This window comes from Rhipicephalus sanguineus, chromosome 3 (assembly GCF_013339695.2).
Source record: "Rhipicephalus sanguineus isolate Rsan-2018 chromosome 3, BIME_Rsan_1.4, whole genome shotgun sequence".
NCBI classification, from domain to species: domain Eukaryota; kingdom Metazoa; phylum Arthropoda; class Arachnida; order Ixodida; family Ixodidae; genus Rhipicephalus; species Rhipicephalus sanguineus.
This window is the reverse complement of record NC_051178.1, coordinates 197,274,420-197,298,990: the sequence shown is the minus strand read 5'-3', so window position 1 is coordinate 197,298,990 and position 24,571 is coordinate 197,274,420. Positions and strand designations below refer to the sequence as shown.

The 24,571-nt window shown below is 43.1% G+C and overlaps 1 protein-coding gene across 1 annotated transcript; it reads left to right on the top strand.

Annotated features, from left to right (window-relative positions):
- Positions 1-1,351: 1,351 nt before the first annotated feature.
- Positions 1,352-24,185, top strand: LOC119388016 (uncharacterized). Its single transcript, XM_049413786.1, has 14 exons — positions 1,352-1,725; positions 1,806-1,912; positions 2,000-2,137; positions 2,795-2,903; positions 3,700-3,833; positions 5,997-6,123; positions 9,929-10,000; positions 10,493-10,631; positions 13,363-13,518; positions 16,986-17,351; positions 21,014-21,209; positions 21,868-21,959; positions 23,453-23,620; positions 23,777-24,185. Exons 6-14 carry the CDS (start codon positions 6,071-6,073, stop codon positions 24,143-24,145), a joined length of 1,611 nt encoding a protein of 536 aa, XP_049269743.1. The 5' UTR covers positions 1,352-1,725; positions 1,806-1,912; positions 2,000-2,137; positions 2,795-2,903; positions 3,700-3,833; positions 5,997-6,070; the 3' UTR covers positions 24,146-24,185.
- Positions 24,186-24,571: the final 386 nt, after the last annotated feature.

The following is a 24,571-nucleotide window of genomic DNA, read 5'->3' as shown; positions in this document are numbered from 1 at the left end:
ATTGCATAGCAAATAATTTACGATATTATCACAACTGCAGTTCATAATCATTTTCATGAAAACATAGTCGGTCAACATGTTTGGGGAGCAAAGGCCCTCCTGCGTGCCACATTTCCTTTGGTTGCCAAAAACAGATGCTCACAGTACACACCATTGCCTACATTTCTTGGCTTGTTTGTAGTTGCATCCTTGCAGCACACTATCGCAGCTAGGTCAGCCCAGAATAATGCTAGGTTTTCTTACATGATAATGCATTTATTTTGTATTTGACAATGTTAGCATCGCTTATTTAGTGATGGCTGCAGCCACCTATTGAATGGTTGTCAGTGGATTGCCTTCAAGATAATCTTGGCACTCTATTGCCAAGGCATGCTCAGCCACATAACGCATTGCCATGCACTGGTAGCTGCAAAACGCTAGCACAGCCTTTGCGAAAGTGCACCAAGTGACCTAGTGTAGCATCATTCAAGAAGCTGCACAATTGACAATTTGCAAAGAGCTGTCTGCTTTCCTGCAGGCTTCATTTCTAACCGAACACCCGCGTTCATAGACTGCTTTTCTCACTCTTTGTGCATTCCTCCCCACCCCATTCCAGAGAAGTTTGGCGAGCACCACAGGTGCAGGCACCTGAACATAAATTTACGCTTTTCAAAAATTGCGGTGGGATTGTTGCCTCTCACAGTAACTCCTTGGTCAATGCATGGCTACCAGGGAAGCCTGTCATTGTGAGGAAGCACTTTTTCACTAGAATGGGGTAGGGAAAAAAAAAAGAGCCAGGAAAGGGGTCCGTGAGTGCAAAGTTTTAGGGAGTAAAAAACCTTGCTAGAAAGCCAACTTTTGAATTTTTGCAAGTAGTCAATTCCTTGCCAACTTCACATTTAAAATATATAATAAATCTTGGCTGATTCATACACTTCAAGTAGTGTCTTTTTGTGTATGTTCCCCTTTATGTGTGTTTGTGCGTCGTGTTTGTATAAAATAGTTGTGGGCGCAGCTACAAATAGTTGTGCCCCCCCCACGAGCGCGTGAGCGGCCTGCGCTCCTAGGAGTGGTGAGTAAGGGGGGAGGGGGGGGCGGACAGGACATTTTTCATTATTGAAAAGTAGAAAAAAAAAATCAAGTAACTTTAGAAAGGACCTGCTGGTTTTGAATGCTGTGCCGTTTCTTGCAATGAATGAAATAGGTGGCGTGAAAGAAAGCGGCCCGCGTGGTCTGTGAAAGTCTCGTCTAACCAAATAGAAAAAAACCGTCGCTGAGGCGTATGTTTGTAATGAGCGCTATTTGAATTTCGTTTGATTATAATCTGACAGTCCCATCGTCATTGCTCCCACGTAATGGCGCCTACCATGCGGCTGTGTTTTGATCGATGTTACGCGTTACGCTAACGAATGAGGGATGCCCAGCGAGTGGTTTAATTACTCACTCGCGTCATAGAGATTTATGAGCGGGCTGTAAAACCAAGAAAGGCCGATTCCTGCCCAGGTGACAATGGATTCGCTGCCGAAGCTGCTGCCCGTGTGGCCCAACGCTGCAGAACACGCTTTAGCCGAACTGGTTGATTTCAGTGTCGATGCAAATATCAACCAGACTTTGGGGGTGCTGGTGTGGATGTCAAAACGGATGACGACGGACTTTCGAATTTCTTGACTTTGAAGTGCCATGATTCTCGACGGAACAAGCTGTCCGCGCAGTATTTGACGCTGCCTCTATCAGCTCCGAACAGGGGTGGGTTCTCTCGTATCAGCGTTTTTTGAAGTTATAACCAGGTATGCAATCGCGTATGTTTTCACTTTTTTTTCTTGCAGTTTCAAGTACAGTGGAGCCGTGCTTACAATATCAGCTTGATCTAAATCGACGAATACGTGCCTTCGAGTCAACGATAGGCATTTACCGCGGTTACATCAAGCGCAAAGTAAGGCTCTCGCTTTTCCTTCGCTAACGCATTAAAATAACGCTAAATGGCTGCTTCACAATTGACATCTTCGGCATTTCTCTTTAGGGTCCATTTGCAAGCGCTGTTCAAGGAATTCAAGAAGCCCTAATGTCAAAAAAACCTGGCACAGGACTAAGAAACACGAACATTCATCGGAGCCTGCTAGAGTTAATGCAAATACAACCTGAATCGTTTTGCTACAGGGTAAGCTCTACAAGCGAAACCGGTTAAACATTTTTTTTTTAAGTGGGCATGCGATTTGGACAGCGCATCATCAAGAAACCTGAATTCAGTGGTACCCATAACGCTTTTTTTTTATTTTTGTAATTTGCCATTTCAGGTGAGTTAAAAATTCACCTGTAAGCTTTAATAATTGCTAGGGTTTAACGTCCAAAAACCACGATATGATAATAAAGGGCGCCGTAGGGGTGGACTCGGGAAATTTCAAACACCTGGGGTTCTTTAACATGCAGCAGGCCTCAAGCATTTTTGCCTCCATCGAAACTGCGGCTGGGATTCGATCCCGCCACCTTTGGGTCAGCAGTCGAGCACCATAGCCACTAGACCACCGTGGCAGGTCTTCTGTAAGCTTTAGATTCACAATGACAAAGTGCACAACACAAAAGCGCACAGAGGACAGAAAGAAATAATGGACACAGGCGTTTTGTTCCTTTCTGTCCTTTATCCGCTTTTGCACTGTATATTTTATCATGCAATGCCAACTAGCCTGGTCCCACACATTGCTTTTGAATTCACAGTCTGTGGTATTAGCGCTCTTGGACTATCATGGAAGTACACACTTACAACTTCATTTCACCCACCAAGGTCTAAATACATTTCTGTCTGTTTTCTTCCATAAAGGAGTGCAACTGGGATTTCACTGGAGGCTGCCTTGCCACAATTCCTCATTCTTTATCAGATGGCTCTATCCTGCTGGCATACCCGTGTGGGGACGAGCTAAACGAGCTAGGTATGTTCTGTTATAGCTGCATTCCAGGCAGATTTAAGCTTAATCTCCTTTCATACAAAAAGAAATGGGCAAATCAACTTGAATGGTATCACTCTTGGTCTCATCAAAACAACAGAGCATATCAAAATCATCGACCGTGCTGAAATGGTTTGCAAATGCTGCCTAGAGGCAAACTCACACAAATGATTTCAGAACAGGTAGCTTCTCCTTATGATATAACCATGCTGGTGTGACAAGGCCAGTTAAGCCATTACTATACTAAAATTTATAGCTTCTAAGAAAACATTTCAAGGGTCAGCAGGCAGTTCTAATGATGTAAGAGCGTGTAAGCCACTTGTCAGTGTCCTGGTGACGGCTCAGTCTCGGCTAACATTTGAATTTGTCGCCCTCACAGACATTGCCAACTACAATTTCCTGTGCATATCAGTTATGCAAGGTTTCTTATTTAGCAACCATCTGCAAGCATCAGTAGAAGTTGCAATGCAAGATGTTTGTACCATATTGATTCTTAATTGAATGCAAGCTTTGAGTGCCTCAAATTACATTTTCACATACAAATTCTAGATAATTTGCTGCTATTTTAACCGATCAAACTTTGTGAGCCGTAATAGCACAAAGTGGGAAAAATAAATTGTAGTTTTACAAAGTGTTACTAAGCACTCTGTCTTTAACAACTTGCATATGGAGTAGATAATGTTTTTTTGTGGATGCAGACAGTCTAAATTTTTATTAGTGAGCAGGTGCTGCCATCCTTGGGAATTATTCACTTCTCATTTCTTTAATACCACTTTTTCAGCCATATCTGAATACAAGCCAGCTCCTTTGCACTCAAAAGAAGCATTCCTGCAAAAGCAATCAAGCTTGGTGCTGGACACATCAGATGAGCTAATGGCACAATTTTTCAAGTGAGCCTACAGTACGTTCAAAAAGGTAAATGTATCTAGGCAACCCTGTTGCCCTCTCTTGTTTACAGATACCTAGAAGTGGCATGCATTAAAGCTTTCCAAGTAGCACATAAGCTGGCGACTGTGATAGCAGTTTTCAGTTATTACATTCTGATTATCTGTTGCTGCCTGTTGTTATGTTCTGGTGTAAACATCTATCAGTGAGGTTAAATAGGCACTAAAGAGAAGAATTATCTGAGTTAAATTAGTGAACTATCCTTTCACAATAACAAAAGTAAGGGCAACCTTTCAGTGAAGCCTGATAAGCCAGAAACGATGCTAAGATGAAAGAAGGCTGGCAATGCAGCCTTGAAGTTCCCGCACTACTTTGTCAAAATGTCATGGGTTCATTTTCATTTTTTGTTTATTTTTGGTGTGTAAACATTGACTTCATTGTGATGTAAACAAGAGTGAACTCTCTTAGTTTACGAGAACGTTATTGATCTACTGCAGCCTGTTGCGATATGCTGTGGCCACAACATGTCTTTTACCAGCAGACCACTCTCTGACTGGGAAATGGAGGAGTGTCACCTTTAAACATAGTGGAAGTTTTGAGCTGGCTAAGTCAAGCACTTCTCTCTTCGTTTCATCTCGCGCTCACTCAATGTCAACATTGCGAGCTAGTGCTAGTGCCCAGTTTTCATACTTTCGCATTATTCACTCATTTATGGTAACACATGAGGTCATGTCCGTGGAATCACTTGCCATTCAATCTGGAAAAGCTGTGCATACGTGGTGCATGTGCGTGTTTATTAGACAGTAGAAGTTAGGAGCCACTGGGGGGGCATAAGACAGCAAGTTGTCTACAGCATACGCTGCTCACAATTTTTTGCAGTTGAGTAACAGTCTTCGCTGCAGGCAGTGCTACTTTTGATGTGGTAACATTTCTGGTATTGTTTCCTTATGTTTGCAATCTGCGCATTGTTTTTTGTATGTCAAAGCATACAAGAACCCTGAACATTCGGCCATCCTTATTGGGTCAAGTTGAGACTCAAGGCCTTAGCTAAAAAGTTTAGACTGTTCCGCTAAATTCGGGATAGTTCATGATTCTATCTGTGTGTTGATTTTCCAGACACTTGAGGCTTGCATGTGAGTCGACTGTCTTTTGCGAGCAAGTAGCTAGTGGAAGTCCTTGTCTCCATCTTTTTCTTAGCCATGTTAAAAGACAAACACGGACACAAGAGAAGTCGAGACACCACAAACGCTGGCTAACACCTGAACACAGCTTAATATGAATACATACCAACTAGCTCAGCGCTGTTATTGTAAGCATTGCCGTATTTTCTCGCATATAACCCGCCCTCGCATATAACCCGCACCCCTAACTTTGAACTCCCTGAAAAAAGAAAAAAAATCCTCGCGTATAACCCGCATGCTTAGCTTAAAAAAAACTGTTTTGGAAGTCACAACTGCACAGTCACAATCTCGTTTACAAAAGAACTTTATTTCGAGCGATCGCCGCAACGTTGACGGCGCCGATTCCCGTTCCTTCAATCATCGCCCGGCTCGCCGCTGTCGCTGCTGCCATCCGAGGCTTCGTCGCCGCTCTCGAAGACGCAATCGTCTTCGGTGCCATCCAAGCAATTGCTGATGGCGCACTTTTTGAAACTCTTGCGCACCATGTCGGCCGGAATCGCCCCCCACGCATCCACAATCCACTGGCACAGCAGCACAATGTCTGGCCTCCGCACGCGCCCCGTCGGTGTGAGGGCATAAAGGCCGTCGGCCATCCACTCGGCATACAGCCGCTTCACGTGCGCCTTCAACGGCTTATTGAGGCACACGGCCAGTGGCTGTAGCATGGAAGTCATGCCACCGGGTATGATCACGAGGTCGGTGCGGTGGTCAGCGAGGTGCGCTTTCACTGCGTCAGTGCGGTGGCCTCGAAACGTCAATAAACACTCTACGGAGGGGATCTGTCTATGGCCTGTTTTGGCTTTTATTGGCTTTGCACCAGACAATGCCGATGGGGATGCGGACTGCATGGCAGGCCATGCATTGCCGTGAAGCTGACCTCTGCTTCTGGATGATTAGCAGATAACCCGCACCCCCACTTTTCAGGCGATTTTTTTTTTCAATTTTTGGTGCGGGTTATATGCGAGAAAATACGGTATTTTTTAGGTTTCTCACCCGTGTTCCTTTTTTCCAGAGACCGCATGCTGTGTGCGATTAAGAAACAGTTGTCAGTACATTCGTCTGTTCGGCACACTGAACAAGGACCCAATGGTGCTCTCGGAATTCGTGTATGATGGCAGTGTTTGTTGTACAACACCAAGGTGAGTCCATAGCTTCTATGGCTGCTCAGTGACCACAGAGACCTTTCCTTGTGCCCACTCCGCATGTGGGCTGTCCTGCATGGCTCCTTATACTCATTCACTAAGCATCATGGCATTCATGATATATGATATATTTATACTGCTTTTTGTTTTCTTTCTTTTTCTTCCAAATACAATGAAAAAACTTTGAGCACACTTTGGCTTCACCTTCAAGAGTACAACATGATAGCGTAAACGAGCCCCGTGCACATCCCCTGCAACCGTGCCGCAAGGAAAGGAACGTTTTTGCCCGTAATATTGACCATTCAAAACTATTCTAGAATGCCGACTGCAAGTACAGTTGCAAAGTGCCCACTACTCTATAATTCTTCCTTTTGCAAATTGGCAAAGTACCCACATGCGTCCATAAGGTTGCACGCGCACCTGCCCAGCTGCACACTTTGTAATGGGTGGGCAGCTTTAAAACCAGTCACTTGTTGCGCACTTCACATGTTTTGATGCCTGGTGTGATTCTACACTTCTTCCACACAAATAACATGAGTTATGGAGACTCCTTCCACTACATGACATTCTTATAGAATTTTTTAACAAAGGCGTTTCAAGCACTGGCGTGGCTCTGTGGTAGAACAGCTGCTTGCCATGCAGGAGGCCTGGCTTCGATTCTCACTTGAACCCAAGATTTTTATTATTTTGTTTATTTGCATCGATCTCAAATTTTTGCTCATGGACAATGCTGATTTTTTGCCCACAAGCAATGACGCTGCCGCCAACACCGACACCGGAATTTCTGCGAAGTGAGTTTTTCAACACCATCGCGTTAATAATGGAACACCATAGATGGTGCATTGCAACAGCTACAATGTACGATGCTCATTGATTGAAACGTGACATCAACACCCTTACTTTAATTACTCTTCTGTGCAATTGCTCGATTTAATCACATCATGTCATTACGACTCCATCCGCTTAAAGATAATGCTGACTGATGTAAGTGTTCAAATCGAAATTACGCCAGGTGACATGCACTGAAGATGGTGGAAATGAATACGTGGATTTGTTAGCCCTAAATTGACCTTTAAATCCACGTGGGCTGCACGTAATCAGTTTATGAAGGAACTCTCTCTTGATACTCTGCGTATCTTTGCAATAGTGAAAGGCTGTCTGGTTTGATACTGGAATGATGACCTAATTATGAGGCATGCCACAGTGGGACACTTTGAATTAATTTTGAGCTCCAGGGTTTCTTTAGCACACATGTTAATCTAAGTACACAAGCATTCTTGCACTCTACCCCCTTAGATATGTGAGCTCTGCAGCCAGGTCCATACATGCTACCTAGCGCTTAACAACAATTCCGTGGTTACCTACATTTTGCAGTGGATACTCTTCCAGTATCTCATTGTGAAGTGGCAGGGGTAGCATATTAGAGGAAATTAATAAAATATTAATTTAGGAATAGAAATGAACATTTAGAGCAGAAGAAGCACAAGGACGAAAAAGGATGTATTGAACATGTGCGCTGTGTATCCATCCTTTCTCATCCTTGCGTTGATTTTGTGCTAAATGTTTATTACTGTGTGTTACCAAAAGGCCAAACGTCTACCCTTAGGAGTAGAAACATTTCCTGGCTCTACCACACGTAAGAACTTTTAAGTGACATAGTGCAGAGGTGTTAAAGTATTGCTTTATTGCTTGAGGGTGTAGGCATATGTATAGGTGCCATTAGAATTGAGATGTGGGTTGAATGACATTTTTTAGTATTAACGTGATAGCGTTACGGAGCTCGTTTCACAGTCTGGTGTTGGTGCCGGCATCGTTGGTTGTGAGTGAAAAAACAGTGTTGTCCGTGAGTGAAACTTAGAGATGGATGCAAATAAATGAATAATAAAAAACTTTGGCTCGAGTGGGAATCGAACCCAGGCCTTCTGCATGGCAAGCAGATGTTCTACCACAAAGCCAGGCCATTGCTTGCAACTTTTTCCAAAAAAAAAAACCTATACGAATGTCATGTAATGCGATGAGTATCCTTAGCACATGTAATGTTGCGGGGCAGAAGCGTAGAATCGTGCCACGCCTGAAGACATGTGAATTGCATGAGTTAGGGGTTTAAAAGCTCGCCCATTACAAAGCGCTCAGACAGATTTAATCATCATCCTCAGCAAAAGCATCAACAAAGTGAGCAGCTGCGTAGGTTCACGTGTTGCCTTACGGACGCGTACTGGGTACTTCTCTGATTCACAAAAGGAAAAATTATGGTGTAATAGGCACCTTGAAACTGTACTTGCAGTAAGCATTGCAGGATCATTTGAAATGGCTAGTGTTACGGGTATAGACATTCTTTTCCTGGCGGCACGGTTATTGTGTCCACTGAGAAGTGAAGCGAGGCTACCAATTCAAAAGGCAATGCGAACGGGGCCCGATTACGCGGTCACGTTCTACTCTTCAGGCAAAGTTCAAGTGTACTGCAACATTTTTTGGGGAACTGGAGTGCTGTGATAATGCAAGACAAATAGGAGGCACAGAAATGATCTTGTGAATCCTCTTTCTTTGGCACTTTAACTCCCCTGTCATAAGTGCCACTTGTTGGCATGGTGCCTCTGAATAATTAAATTTTCTATTTAGATATGCATTCAGATGACCTGATTTGCTTATTGAAAGGCATATACAGAGGGACTGTGATTTTTTAACTAACAATTTCCTAATCCACTCTTTCCAACGGCTGCAGTCAACTTGTGTTATGCTGTATCAGGCCTTTACATGACAAATGCTAAAGCTTGAAGATGCTTGCAATGGTTCTCTTCATGGTTCACCCCTGTGTACTAGAAAATTCCTCCACTGAATGCTTCACCTTGATTCAAGAGAGTCAGTCGCAGCGCCACTATTCAGCAGAAGCGTTCACTGCATGTGAGCCACAATCGGCAGCAATTCTTTAAAAGTGCGGTGTCATTTCTGGTCGAGCTGTGACACTGTGATCAATTCAATGTCACAGCTCTGTCATTCTTGTAAACTTGCACGTTGAATGCAGGCAAACAAAGTTAATTTACAGTGCTTCAATATCTCAGTAATTTGAAATCTCTCAATTCAAATTGATGGATAATTGAAACCACACAGCTATTCCCAGCAAAGTTGTATATATGTGATTGTGAAAAAACTAGCACAAATTCAAACTCTGTAAGCTGCTAAACTTTTGTTTTAAACAGTATTTTTCACTTCTACAAATGGAAATAAAGTGTTGCATTGCTTCTTGCTTCAACATGTCTCCGAAACCTTCCAGCCAGCCATCACAGCTTGACTAGCCTTGGTACCGGCTGCCTATGCACCCAACCACTATGTCCGTCTGTGCATGGAGCATGTATGGCTGGGTTGACTTAGAGAAGGAGATGCCTGCTCCCTGTACCCCTCTTCACTCTAGCTTTTGGCAAAGATTATCAAATATTAATCTTTCCTCCAGAACAGACATTGAATTTGTATAGTGAAGTTCCTGGCTTGGTTAGCTGAACTGTGCACAATTGGAGCAAGCAGTAAGCCTCCACATGAATGGGTGTTTCTATGTGCAGTCTTTTTATAAATTTTAATTAATTAATTTTTATTAAGTTCTAGATATTTGCACATACCTGTATCTGCCACCACATGATGCCTCTATACGATAGGCAGCAACTTACCCGAAGGTATGTTATGTCAGGCTGCACTTCCCTTAGTCTTTTTTTCTTGCTGTCGTTATCATAACAATATGCTGAAAAATTTTACTGTTATTATGCCCAGATGCCAACATCTCTGCTTTCTTTTTTTTCCCCTCTTACTGCAGCAAGCATATCTTTGGAGAACTTGTGGCCATTACAGAGGATGGAAACATGCTTCTGCAGCAGTGTGATCGAACGTAAGTTTATGCTAGTACTAGTACCTTGTTTGAAAAATTCAAAATCTTACATCACATTCTGGCAATTGCCATTGCTTTTTCAGTCATGGGGTCTTATACAGCCGGCGCAGCATCAAGTGATGGTCGCCAGATCTCAGCTTCCGAAAAATTGTTTGTTTTTTTCTCTTTTTCAATGTTATTGAAATTAGTTTCTTGTGCTGCCGTATTATTCAAACATTCTTCCGCCATTTCCCATGCAGAAAGAAGCCTTCGGTGACTATACTTTGATTAGAAGGTTCGATTTCAATTTAACGATCTTTTGATATAACAAAGTAAAGTGTTGATTTTACCGACTTTGTTATATCAGGGTTTAACAGTATACACTTAAACAAACAGGTACTATATTGAATATCAGGAAGGTACTCATGTTAGACGCAACCTTGTTGTCTAACAAACTTCAGCAGTGCAACAAGTTGAGTGGCAAGGGAAAAACCAATAAACTATACATTGCAGTGAACCCTCGTGGAGAGCTTCCGTGTCTCACGAACGTCCATCCAGCAATCAGTGGTGGTGCACTAGCTTTGGCAGCCATCCTCGACACATCTGCTACATGGACCGCTCTGGACTGTATAGCCTTGATGCGAGACGACCGGTACAGCTTTTGTTTTGCTATTGTGGGAAGAAAATCTGTGTATATGTAATTTATCTATAGAAAATTTCACACCACCTTTCACTAGGCAATGAATTTTAGTCATTGCAATGCTTGAGCAGTAGGGATGGGCGAATAATAAATTTGTGGTTCGAAGCGAATAGTGATTTGGGTCGAATAATTTTGAATTGAATAGTTTGAATAATACATATACATATCATAAAGAAAAATGAGCATTTTTGCCATGGCCCCACTAGCACAATATTTTTAAGAATTGGAACGAGGCAGGTGTGAATGTCATCTTTTTGGTTCGAAGTAAAGTTGAAGCAACTTTGAATAGCAGCAAGGGTTGAATAGCAGTAGGGTGAAAGTTATAAGGGGTACAATACATTAAGCTTTAAAATTTACTATACTTCGTGCGTATAAGCTCGTATAACACAGTTTTCAACTTGAAAAATAATTGTGGTGTAAGTACATAATATGTACACTTAACCTTGAACTGCGGCTTTGCGGCAGTGTGGATTTCTCCTGGATGGGTGGTTTCACGGCATAGCACTCCCACGTTGAAGTGAAACCACCATTACAGGGGCTATATGCGATCAAATATTCATATATTCGTTTAAAGGTAAACATGACCCGGGCGTCGTCAATGTTGATGTGATGGTCCATCTTCTCGCTGTGTTCTGTGAGAGTGTTTCGTGCTGCATTGAAGCCCTGTACGTCGTTTCGGTGTTGTCGTATTCTTTCCGGAAAGTTTTTGGTTTTGCCGATGTAAGTGACCTGGCAGTCAAAGGGGGGTGGTAGGACGTTTGAGCTTTTCGGTTTACCGAAAAAAACCAATGCACACCGGCCGATATCTACAGTTCAACTCCAACCACCCCACCGCCCACAAAGCATCGGTTGTCACGATGCTCTTGACCCGTGCAAAAGCCATCTGCAGCTCCAAAGAAAAGTGAACAAAATAAGAAGCAGTCACTACCTACCTCTTGAACAATGGGTACATGAGGAGCTTCATCTGCCGAGTATGCCAACGACGTGGTGACCGGAGGAATTCCCCCCTTGTACCCGTTTCTGCAAAGACTGGCGGCAACAATGAAGCCTCCCCCAAACAACCCTGCCGCATTGCGGTCTCGTACATCCAAGGAATCGGTGAGCAACTGTCGAGAGTGTTGGGGAAGGAGACTATCTAGGTGGCACAGAAACCCACATCAACACTTGGGCGACTCTTTCCGCGGCCAAAAGAAAGATTACCTGGGCTAGTCTATGAAGTTCCCTGTACTGATTGCCGCGTCACTTACATCGGCGAGACGAAAAACTTTCCGGAAAGGATAAGTCAACACCGAAACGACGTACATCGCTTCAATGCAGCACAAAACACTCTCGCAGAACACAGCAAGAATATGGACCATCGCATCAACTTCGACGCTGCCTGGGTCATCTAAATGGAAGGTAGCCACACCAAAAGACAATTCTTAGAATCTTGTCATATTCAAACGACACCTGGAAACATTAACCGGTCAACAGGGACACTGCCGAGCGTGTATTAACAGCCCATTAACAAGAGCGGCGGGGAGAATGACGATGGAGAGGGAGACAACCACTAAAAAGCGCTAGCTTCGGAGCCTGCCAGACAGTCACCCCTTGAAGGAAAGACCGAACGGGTCTCGAAACATAGGGTCAGTTTTTTAAAATTAAGAAACTAAAGACTAAACGTGGCTGGAGAGTCTTTTTATTCTGACCCTTCTAATTCAAAGATCCTTTTTTTCCCTTTGTGCATTTGCCCAACTAATGGCAGCATTGGTCATGGTTCCAATTAAAAGAAGTTGTTGGCTGCATATACTGTGGCTTTTCTCTTTCACGTGGCTTCATAACAAGAGTCGTGTCTTTTTTTTTCATCTCGTAATTGCAAACTGTGCTCACACCTGCTGTGCTTATATCGCAGGAGTTGCTATGCAGCCATTCACTTGAAAAAGTGTGTATATTATAGTGAAAATATGTGGTTTGTCACTTTCTTTCTTTTTTTTTCTCTTCCTTTTGTGAAACGGGGACAGGCATCACTCATTGCTTTTTCTTAGGATCTCATATTTAAATTGTTTCTTCAAGATTTTGTGACAGTGGTGCAGTCTTTGTTCATAGTGACCATCTTAAATTATTTGCATTAGTATTTTCAGTGCTGATAATAGTAGCTATTTCTGTACACAGTGACAGTCACTGAGTTACCTGTACTATAAGTTGAGTTCAGGCACTGTGTATACGTATTTTGCTGTAATACCACTGATCTTCCTTACAAAGCTAGAAATGTAATGTCATGTTTGTGTGAGATTCAAGTCACGAATTGTTGGGTCTGGTCCTTTGGTTCTCTTCTAATTAGTCAGTTAGAAACAAGGATGTATAGCAAGGTAACCTGAAATTGTTCTTATTGTTACCTTTGTTACCTCCCCCCTTTCAATTCTTTCCTGTGTAGAACGTTAGATCTCTACATTCATTATTTCAAAGAGAATGTGATTTCATACCTACCATTCCGAAAGGTTATTTCTTCTGCTTTTCGTGGTATGGGTATGTAGTGTTTACCAATTGCTCTGAAAAATCCTAAAAATATCTATACATATGTGAGTAACGGACATATGGTTTACGGAGATACATTCCTGAAAAAAGATACTTATGGGCACACTTCCTGAATTCACCAATAATCCTTGTTTCATGTCTCTAATGCCCACATTTTTTTTTTTTTCAGGGTTCTCGCAAGCACACATTTTGCACTATACAGCATGAAGCCTTTCTGAAAGATGAATTCATGTTATTCAAGCCAAACCCTCTCAACTGCCATCAGTTGTACCTAGCAAGCTCAAAGATGTTGTCAGTATGGGATGAGCGTCACACTCGACAGCCAGTAAGTTTAGCTGGCGCTTTCCATTATTTTTTTTTAACTTGAAGGTAAATGCGGCTTACAGTGATGCTTATTTTGTGTGTAACATGGGTCATTAAGTTGTGCCTTTAGACTCTGAAATCAAGATGTTAAACATTTTGTGATCTTTCTTAATTGGGCTTTTAGCCAACTTTCTACGAAGCTTCGAAAATGCTTTGAAACGAACAATAGGCCTTCAAATTTGTAACACTAATTGGTAACTTTAGGACACATGTTTCAACTGTGGAGTGTAAGCCCAGCAGTACCTGAATTAGAACCATTTAGCAGAACTATTTTCTTCACCCCGATTTCTTAGAACATGCGGCGAAACGTGTAATTTAATGAAAGCTTACACCTTCTACCTTGCGAGGTTTGCATTGCGGATTGAGAAGTAACGACCATTGTATCATAGAAGAGCGGGAACACGGCGAGCATAGAAAAAGGCCAAAGCAGACCTGCCGTGACGTCACATCGCCACGATTGCAGCGACGCCAGTGTTTGTTCCCGGGGCTAATAGTTGGGTACAACTTAAGAATGCAGGAGAGGCTCCGCACAGATGACTGAAGCGCGGCAGCTGATTGCCTCGACAATTGAAGAAATAGTCGCACTTATGTTCTTGGCCATATTCTCCACCAGCAGGATCACCGACCATTTGGCTCGTGACGTCAGTGTGTAGAGTGTGGGCACATTGGTACAGGCTGTTGTGCATCCACTCTTGAAGTGGAAATGCCACAGCTTTCTGAAGTTGTACCCAACTGTAGTTTACCGAATCATAACAGTAGAAAGAACTGCACCTTCTGAAGCATCCTGCCGCTTTTATATCAACTGTCAGCCAATGGCAACTCCCTGAGAATCTTGTCATTGACATCAACGAATAGCGACAGGCCATCGAATAATTGAAAAGAGGTCAACTTTGCACTCTGCTTGTGAGCTTTACATGCCACGCATGTGTACAGAAATTGGTTGATGTGTTTGGAGCTCCATCTTCTATCCACATAACATGTTTTTTATCAAACCAAAGGGTTGGTTTAGGGCCTCTACCCTGAAGGCATGCTTCTAAATTGTTTTGTTGATTGTAACCTAATGAATCCAACAGACAGTTAAGCCAAGGAAAGTGCAGGGGACACCATTTGTTGTTTTCAAGTGTAGTACAGTGAAACCTCGGTGATACGAATTTCACGGGACCACCAAAAATATTCGTATCGTCCGAAATTCGTATCACCAGAAAGCATGGAAAATTAGCATGCGACAAAAGAAACCTGGCGTACATTTTCATTTATAGTTTTTCAGGGCCGCAGCAACCTCAGGAAGAATCCTGAATGATTGTCAGTGAAGTTTTTAGATGTCGGCAATGATACCGTAATATACGGCCCGTACGCGTGAGTTTATTTATCAACTAGGTGCGTAGTGACCCGCGACAGCAGTAGCCCCTTCAAAATTTTAGTAGGCTTTTTTGCATGACACCGGAGTACTGCAGCAAAAGTAACAAAAGAAGCGCTTTGACGCGATGGATCAAGGCCACAAAATTACAGAACCACGGCCCTGTGTTACGATTTTGTTATCGCGGATGTGTTGGGGATGTTTTTTGGGAGAATAATGGCCGTGCTCGCACAAGTGCGACCTCAACGGTCGTGCATGTTTAGGTTGTGAGGCCTGACTCGTTTGCCGAGACCGTCCTCGCCTTCTTTCGGTCCTCGTCCACCTTTCATAGGATGTCTGATGCACGAGGCAGGCACGTGTGGACACAGTACAACGACCGCAGGCCGCGTCTACACGTTAGGGAAAAAAAGCATGGCGCTAATGTCCTAGAGGACATTAGCGCCATGCTAAATTACAGCTGTAATCTAAACGCGAAGGCTCACGGAGGCAAATAGCCTCAAAGATTCGCGCGCCAATCTCGGAGGCCGTGATGCGTCTCTGAAGGTTTATTCTGACCGTAAGAAAATAGTTTTTCTTACAGCGTGATTCTGACGATTTTGCCGTGCGGCTCCCAAGCTTACGTTCCCGCGCTCGCACGTGCTTGGCACGTCTTTCGCAACCACGCGGACAGGATCTCTTGGTACCTGGGCGGTAGCATACGTTCGTATCAAACGTCACTGGGTGAAAATCTGTTCGCAACAACCGTACTTCATTACATTGCAGGTCAATGGGCCTTGGCCGGGACCAGCAAAAAATTCGTATCACCCCGAAATTCGTACGAGCTGTGATCGTATCACCGGGGTTTCAGTGTACCATTATGACATACATTGAAATGAAGTAAAAATACATGGAAAAAACACCTTTGCTGTCGGGGAGTCAGGTCTGAAACCACAACCTTTAAATTATGTGTCCGATGTAGGCTTGTGCGAATATTCGAGCACTTCGAATATTCGAACGAATAATACAGTATTCGAATTCGCTTCGAGTCGAATTTAAATTATTGAAAATTTCGAAGTATTCGAAATGAACGAATAGGTGTATATTAGTCCGCTAATAACCCCCCTGTAAAGGTGGTTTCACTGCAGTGAAGGGGTGCTATACCGTGAATGCACCTTTCCAAGGAAAATCCGCGCTGTTCGTTTGTAACCTCCTGTAAAGGTAGTTTCACTGTAGTGGAGGGGTGCTGTACAGTGAATACACCTTTGCAGGAAAAATCCGCACTGCCGCGAAGCCCCACTTTAAGGTTAAATGAACATATTCCCTCACATCGATTCATCATTTTTTAAGTTTAGAGACTTGTTATACCGGCTTATATGCTCCAAGTATAGTAAATTTTAAAACGTAACATCATTTGCATTTTACCGAAAGCCGAATCCTGCTACTATTAAAAGTTGCTTCCATTTCCTTTGAACCAAAAAGAATGACATTTGCACATGCCTTGTTACAATTTAAAAAAAAGAATGTTGTGCAGGTTGGTTGGGTCATGACAAATATGCTCACTTTTCTTTATAATATGTGATATATACTATTCGAATTCGACTCGAAATTATTCGACCAAAATCATTATTCGCTTCGAACCTAAAATTTACTATTCGCACAAGCCTAGTCCGATGCTCTATCAATTGAGTATGATAGCAGGCGTTCCTCCATTCACTTTGTTGGGTATTTCTGGTTGCATAAGACCTGGGAGTGTTAGCCAACGCCACTCGTAGCCATGGCTGCAAGCATAGAACAATCTTTTTGCCAGAGTGTGTCGTGTAACGCATGACCTTTGCATGAGGTGACAACTGACGAAGGTGTTTAGCAGCCGACGGCAAATGTGTTTTTCTCATCCACTTTAATTCATTTTAATGTATGTCACAATTATTAGAGTGCAGTTAAAAACAACAAATAATGTCCTCTATGCTTTCCTTGGATTAATTGTCTGTTGTATCCATTAGGCTGTATCTAACAAAGAAACAAGCCCCTCGAACAGTTCTCGTTCGTTTTGTTAACTGTAGGTGCTTTTATTGCATGCCATTGTGTTCTTGCAGATTCTTACTTGGAACCACTGCTTACAGCATTCGCCAACATTTTTAGAGCTCACTCCTTTCCAAGACCTAGAGGATGGAAGCCATCGTGATCTCTACGTCACACTGGGCTCACAGAGGTCACGGCAGGTTGCCGTCTTTCACATTCGTCAGGACTCTCTGTCCGTTCAGCCGATTTCCTTAGTGCCCCCGTGGCACTTGTCTCGGCCGAGTGATTTTGCAAAGCACCTGGAGCATCAGGGGTGTTCCATAGATGAGCATGTGCTTAGGCGTTTGAGGGCCCCACTCATAGGAGGCTGCATGGCCGACTGTGGGAGCGGTGCTTTCTCAGCACTGCAACTGACGTCATACGGAGACATCTTCCATCAGGCAAGTGAGCTTCACTATTGCCTAATATGGTTTTTGAAGTATGTATTAACGTGATAGAGTTAAAGAGCTCGTTTTGCAGAAATTCCAGGGTTGGTGTCGGTGGCATCGTTGGTTGTGAGCGAAAAATCTGCCTTGTTCGTGAGGAAAAATTTGAGATATAGATGAAAATAGATAAAAATGTTTGGTCTGGGTGAGAATCGAACTGAAGTCTTCTGCGTGGCAGCACCATTTCTTGAAACTGCTTTGTAAAAAAAAACGCTATAAGAATATCTTGGAGTGAGAGGACTCTCCTTAACGCATGTAACATTGCATGGCAGAATCGTAGCATCACACCAGGCGTCAAAACATGTGAATTGGGCAGCGAGTGGTTGGTTTAAAGCTGCCCACCGTTACAAAGTGTGCAGCTGTGCAGGTGCACGTGGCACTTTATGGACGCATAGTGCACACTTCACCAATTTGCAAAAGGAAGAAATATGATGCAGTGGGCTCTTCGCAACTGTACATCCAGTAGGCATTCTAGGATAGTTTGAAATGGCCAATGTTATGCGCACAAATGTTCCTTTCCTTGCATCATGGCTGAAGGTGATGCGCACGGGGCCCAATTACATTATCACATTCTACTTTGAAGGCAAAGCTCAAGCATCCTCCAAGTTTTTTACTACACATAATGTGTCCCAACAGTTCTGTATTACTCAGTGGGTTTGACTTTGGCTTAATGTGCACTGTTTTTCTGGCTTCATATAATTGCTAGGTATGTAACATTAACAAGACTGAAACTTGGGCTAGTTGGTTGTACTGCATTATTGAATGGCAGCGCACCCACACAAAGGCAAAGAAAAGAAGGACCACAAGTGCGCAGCGCTGTGTATTTGTGGTCCTTCTCTTCTTTGTCTGTGTGGGGGTGCACTGCTGTTCAATCACAATGTAACATTAAGCCCCGTGTTTTCTTCTCAATCGTAGCTTAGCGAGCTTCTTGACTTTGTCAGCCATGATTACTAGGGGTGTGCGAATATTCGAAATTTCGAATATTTTTCGAATAGCGTTTGCTGTTCGATTCGATTCGCACTGGAATTTTACTATTCGAACTATTCGAACTTCCTAAAAACAAGTACAGTCAACGTCGGATTGAAAATGACCCCTAGAGATTTTCAATATGCTTCACCTCATTACACTCTCGTATTGCGGCAAAGCTGCCTTTCAAGCGCCGTTACGGTCGAACTTGGCCAAGACGCAGTCAACGTCAGATTGAAAGTGGCCCCTAGAAATTTTTAATATGCTTCACCTCATTACACTTTCGTATTGCAGCAAAGCTGCCTTTCAAGCTCCGTTACGGTCGAACTTAGCCAAGACGCAGTCAACGTCCGATTGATAATGACGCCTACAGATTTTCATTATGCTTCACCTCATTACACTTCCGTATTGCGGCAAAGCTGCCTTTCAAGCTCCGTTACGGTCGAACTTTGCCAAGACACAGTCAACGTCCGATTGGAAGTGGTCCATAGATTTTCAATATGTTTCACCTCATCACACCCCCGTATTGCGGCAAAGCTGCCTTTCAAGCTCCGCTATGGTCGCAAATGGATTAACTCAAGAAAACGCTGGTTCCAACATGGAGATGAAAGATGCGGCAGAAGTGGGGGCTCAATTAATGCTGTTTTGGACCTGAAATTTGGGCAGGAAGTCCGAAAAATCGGACGCCGAAGCTTTTTAGCATCCAAAATTTCAGATGTTCTTAAATATCGACGTCTACGAGGAAGATTTGGAACTCCGGACTTGAAGGGAGCACACCCTTGTCCGCCACATCAGTTGGGCTTCCACAGAAGTTGAAAGAGGAGGAGAGGCTGAGGAAATGGCATCTTTGCCTATCATGTGTAAAGTGTTGTCAGCAACACTTTGGTTGCACCAAATCATGTACATATATACAATTTGGCCTCTACATTGCCTCATTCTTGATAAGACAACTATGAAACACTACCCTGTGCCAGTGCTTCATTAACCTAGCAAAAAGAAACACTTTCATGTTGCTATCACATAAGAACATACTTGGGGATTCTCTGCAACTTTTTTCTGTAATTTCACTTCGAAGTATTCGAAAAATGTTTGAGAAATATTCGAAAATTATTTGAAAATTATTCGATTCGATTCGCACTCAATCTTTATTATTCAAATTCGCTTTGCACCCAGAATTTTGCTATTCGCACAGCTCTAATGATTACTAGATATATGTTGGTTTATTGACCAATTGCTTGCTTCTAACATCACACACCATGTGAAGTCTGCAGTTTAAAGGATGTTCTATATGTTCTACAGTGGCCAGATGTGGCACTCGCCAACATTCCCGGACTGGGATTAATGCAGGGTACAGATAAGCCAAGAAAGTGGAGATAGGACAGATGTTATAGCTGAGTTCTTACAGCGCTGAATTCATCATGTAGAGTTCTTGTCTACAGCTCCGAACAGGTGGCAAGTTGTATTGTAATGATATCTTTTCGATTTATCACATCCCATTTATTGCTATTCTAGCATTAATTTGCAACCAATTGTACATCTGAATTATAAAGTAGGGATGTGTGAATATTCGAGTTTCGAATTCGAATCGAATAATACCTAATCGAATAATTCAATTTGGCTTTCGAATAGCTAGTATTTGAAGTTTCGAATAATTCGACAGCACGAATTTCTAAAATGCGACAAAGGCCAATGCTGCAACTTGGTTAGGGTGGGATGGCTAAAACTAACAATAACGTTGTTACAGTAGGCCTCTCATTAAAACTTTCACTGATATCCTGGTTCAAAAGCGAGTGTATGCTTATTTTAAAGGAGATTATGTCATTTCCGCACTTAAAAAAAAAGAGAAACTCATGAGAAAACTGTCAAGCCCTCCACAACTTCGCTTCCGAAACAAAGGCATGGACCTCTTGCATAGTTCGTTCGCATATCAAGCGCCATAAAACGTCCCCAATTTGGCCCACGGAACACTCGGTGATTGGCTTCACATGTGAAAGTTTGTTCACGTTGTGCGTTCCCCACTGCCGCACCACACTACTCATTCAGTAGCTCCCATCATTCCTGTGCATAGTTCAAACGCTGCTGTGGACGGCCGTTCGATGATTTTTCGGGCCCGGAGCACTCATGACGATGAAGCAAAACATTACCGTTGTCGTAAAATTTATAGTCTTTCGGTAGCAGTCACTCACCGCGTTGCGTGCTCGAGGACATGAGCAGATTTCATTTCTTTGTTCTTTCTTTCAGTTTTCAATAAAATCTTTTTGTATTCGATATTCGATTCGATATTTTTGGCCACTATTCCGCACTATTCGATTCGAGATGAAATTTCACTATTCGCACACCCCTATTAAAAAGTACTAACAATCAACATGTTAACTTCATGGAGCATCATTTTGTTCCATGCATTTACAGCGTAGACATGTAGGGACTTGCAGCAGTTGTCAGGTAATCATCTGCAGGCATGCACACAACTTTACATAAGTAGTCATTACCGTACTCAAGCCTTCTTGACTCTGGCTTCACGAGAATAAAAGTGCAGCCGCTTGCTTACAGTCACAAAACTTGGGCTGGCTCACAAAGGCCACAAAGAAACGACCAAGTGTGCAGCTGCTTCAGTCAAACATCTGATGGTCGTTGTCTGTCTTGGTTTGCAGGACTTCGTGTGGGATGGCGATAAGCCCTTGTGTATGGGTGACTGGAACTTCAGTGCTGGCTGCAAGCTGCTGCCAGTTCCAGAAATAGAGCAGAAAGTAAAGTGGTGGACTGACCTCGTCATTGCTACAGACTCTGTTAACGAGGACGGACCAGAGAAGCATCCACTGCTTGTTAATCATTTCATTCAGTATCGAGGTAAAACATAGACTTCTCTGTATTGAAAACTGTATCTCAAACCATTTTTCTCAGCCTTGTCTTCGTATTGACTCACTTGCAACATTTTTTGTTCCCTTTTCCTTGTGAAGAGAGCAAAAAAGAAAATTTAATAAACAGTAGCCTCTGGATCACTGAACTGAGATAAAATGTCAGGTGCCTCAGGTGGACTTTCACTGTGCCCTTTGCACAGCTCACAATATAGTATGGCTCCTTTTATTTCAGAAAGAAAGTTGGGTTTTCTTGGCATTCGTTTTTTCCGACAAAAAAAACATCTGCAGCCTTGTGTCCACATGTGACTCAAGTTTATCATTGTCCAAAGAAAGCATGGACATCGTCCAATGCAAGCTCGAATTATGGTAAATATGCTAGCTTTATGATTACAACAATGCAAGGCACTACACATAGGGATGTGCTTATTTTATCCAGGACCTTGCAAGAGGAGAAGCTATTGAACTGGGATAAAATCAAGCTGACTAGGGTTTGGGTTAATTTAGCCACGCTTGCTGTCCAAATGATTATGATCATAGTGGCTAAAGTATTTAAGCAGTCCTCTGAAATATCATCATTGCCTTTTGGCTGAACAGCTCTTTTTGTTTACTTTCATGGCTGTGTCATCGGGTTTTGTGGATGTATCAAGGAGTCACTTCAGACGATGATGATCCACTGACACAACACAACAGGGTAAAGCTTGCCAACCTGCAGAATATGATCATTCAAGCCATGAATGAGGTGAGAGATTTAGTGCGACCTTTTACTGCAGACATTTGTTTCAGGACCATGTTTGCATAGTCTAAAGATGTTTAAAAAAAGTCACAGTTTCGCCGCAAGGGCGAAGCAATGATTTCAATAGCAAGAAAAGCGGCCCGTGATGGACGCGCTGCTACGCTGCAGAAAAAGCTGCCCCCCCCCCCCCCCCGGCAGCAACTACCGCGCGAGCAGACAGCGGAAGCTTGGCAGGGTTCTCCCTGCGCAAATATTAGAAGAAGCGAGCAAGCTGGCCGATGACTTTTAAATGCGCCCGTTGCACTCCTCGCGCCATCTCGCTGGTAATGAAGAAACACTTATAAGCGCCTGCTGTCTCCGAGTCCTGCCAGCGGTAAAGGGTGTGTATATAACGCTCGCTGTTAGCTACCTGAAGGATCTACGCTTTGTGGCGTAGTGGTTAGCGCTAAAGTCCCTAAATTTTTCCTTTTTACTTAAGTACCGACAACTGCCTCCTTTCCCGGCCCTCTCTCACACGCAGCTGGCGTCTGCCGCCATTTTCTTCCTAACTTGGAAGATTTACAAAGCCATGTGCGTCTAAGTACATTAGTCACGCATCTTTCAGCGGACAATATGCTAACGCGACACGCCTTTCTTCTCCCGCCAACCCCCCGTCAGTAGTGAGCGGGGGACGCATTTTACCAGGTGTTGAAAAAGCGTTAGGAAGAACATGGCTACCGAAAACGAGCGTTAGCCAATGAGATTCGGCGGCGGCGCTTCAATGGTTGTCGGTACTTAAGAGAGAACAGGGGAAAATCTAGGGACTTTAGTTAGCGCCACACGCTGCAGAGCGAGAAGTGGCTGGTTCGATTCCGCGCTTCGGAAGCATTTTTCCGAATTATTTTTCTTTGAGGCTTTTATATATATATACCTACTTATACATATACGGTGCACAACGACGACAGCAAAAACCAGCCAAGACTGTCCATATAATTGCTGTCGCAATAAAAATCTATCTAATATATTGTCACATTGTGATGATGGCGAGAAATATACAGCAAGACAGGCTACAGGAAACAAAGGAATATAGTGCATTGGGCAAAATTGTGCCCAGTAAAACCAAGCAAACCAAAATGAACAATAGCAGTGAGCACAGTCGTGGATTGTCAAATATCTGCTCCTTTGTTGAAACATGTCGGCTCTATACATACATAAAATAAAACACGGAGAACTATGTGCCTACGCATGTGAGTTTTTAATCATTCAAAAGGGCACGCTGACTCACCTGGTCGGCTTTTGGCCCAAAAGCTCTGCTGAAATAGCATCATTGTCAGCAGCGCATCAGTTTCTTTATGTTCCGAGTAATTTGAGTCCACAGTGTTGTAACTTGTGACCAAAAAACCATTTTTAAGGCTTATAAACACGATTTTAATACCGGATTTATTTGTGTTGAAATTCTTGTTTCACTGTGTCCTAAGTATTGTTGTTTTTTATACATTTCATTATAATACATATTACAGAACAAAACACTGCCCTCAAAAGAGTGGAAGCAAGCCCTAACAGCAGACAGCACAGATTTCTTGCAAGATGACAACAATCTGGATGGCACTATAAACTCATTGGAGGCAGTCCATCTTGGTACTTGGGATCGAACTGCACGACGCTACCTTGAACACTGGACAGAAACAGTTGAGTGTCACTTTTCTGTGTTATGAAACAGAGTAGTAGTTTATTACGTTCATAATTTATCAACTCTATGCTTTTGTGTTCCTCTTTGCTTGACAAGTTCATGAGTCATGGTCACCAGATGTCAGTGGCAACTGTGCCCTTTTTGCTTATTACAGGCTAGATGTCCACTAAGCACCAGTGAAATGAATGAAGACACGCACGCTTCCATAATGGACTTCTCACAGGACTGGACAGGTGAACAGCAGCAGCAGCAGCAGCAGCAGCAAGAACTTCAGGGGGAGACCTGGCAGGACATACTTCATGGCGAGGGCCCAGTTTCGACACCGACATCCAGGGCTGTCGATCCCTCAACAGATCTGCCATTACAGAACACCGAGCCTGAATATTACGACCCAAGCCAGCCTTTGTTTGATGAAAATGACTTGACGGGCTTGACGCAGGTGTCAGTGACACAGGAACCACAGAAATCCCGACAGCCAAGGTTGTCGTTAAAGAAAAAGAAAGTCGTCATGGAAGGGTTTTGAGGAATCCAAAAGCCACATATTCACGTCTTCAATCAGCAGGCCTCAAAAAACATCAGCTAGATAGCAGGCTAAGCATGTGCGACTCCATTCCTGCTATGTTGCATCTGTTGAAGGGATTTCCTGGCACACTTTAACAAAAGTTAAAAAGCTTATGTATGTCATAGTGACAAACAGACTTATTGAATGTTGCAGCTGTCAGTGTTTGACACATTGTCTGGCCTTCTTTTTCCCCTCGCACAAATTTTGCAGGAAGCTTAACAATTCCTTATGCCTCAGTGTTTGTTCATTCTTTACACATCATCATCATTCACTATCAATAAACATTGTCAAACCTAGACCAAGCAACTCTCACCTGGTGTTCAATCAGCATTTCCAAGCCATTAGTAATAGCATTGGATTGTTGTAGCACCTTAAAATTTCCGGGGT

Excerpts from the sequence above, each read along its gene's own strand:
- LOC119388016 (XM_049413786.1), top strand. The coding sequence starts at position 6,071 with ATGGTGCTCTCGGAATTCGTGTATGATGGCAGTGTTTGTTGTACAACA. Across the intron at positions 6,124-9,928 it reads GTTTGTTGTACAACACCAAG|CAAGCATATCTTTGGAGAAC; the intron begins GTGAGTCCATAG and ends CTCTTACTGCAG. Across the intron at positions 13,519-16,985 it reads AGCGTCACACTCGACAGCCA|ATTCTTACTTGGAACCACTG; the intron begins GTAAGTTTAGCT and ends GTGTTCTTGCAG.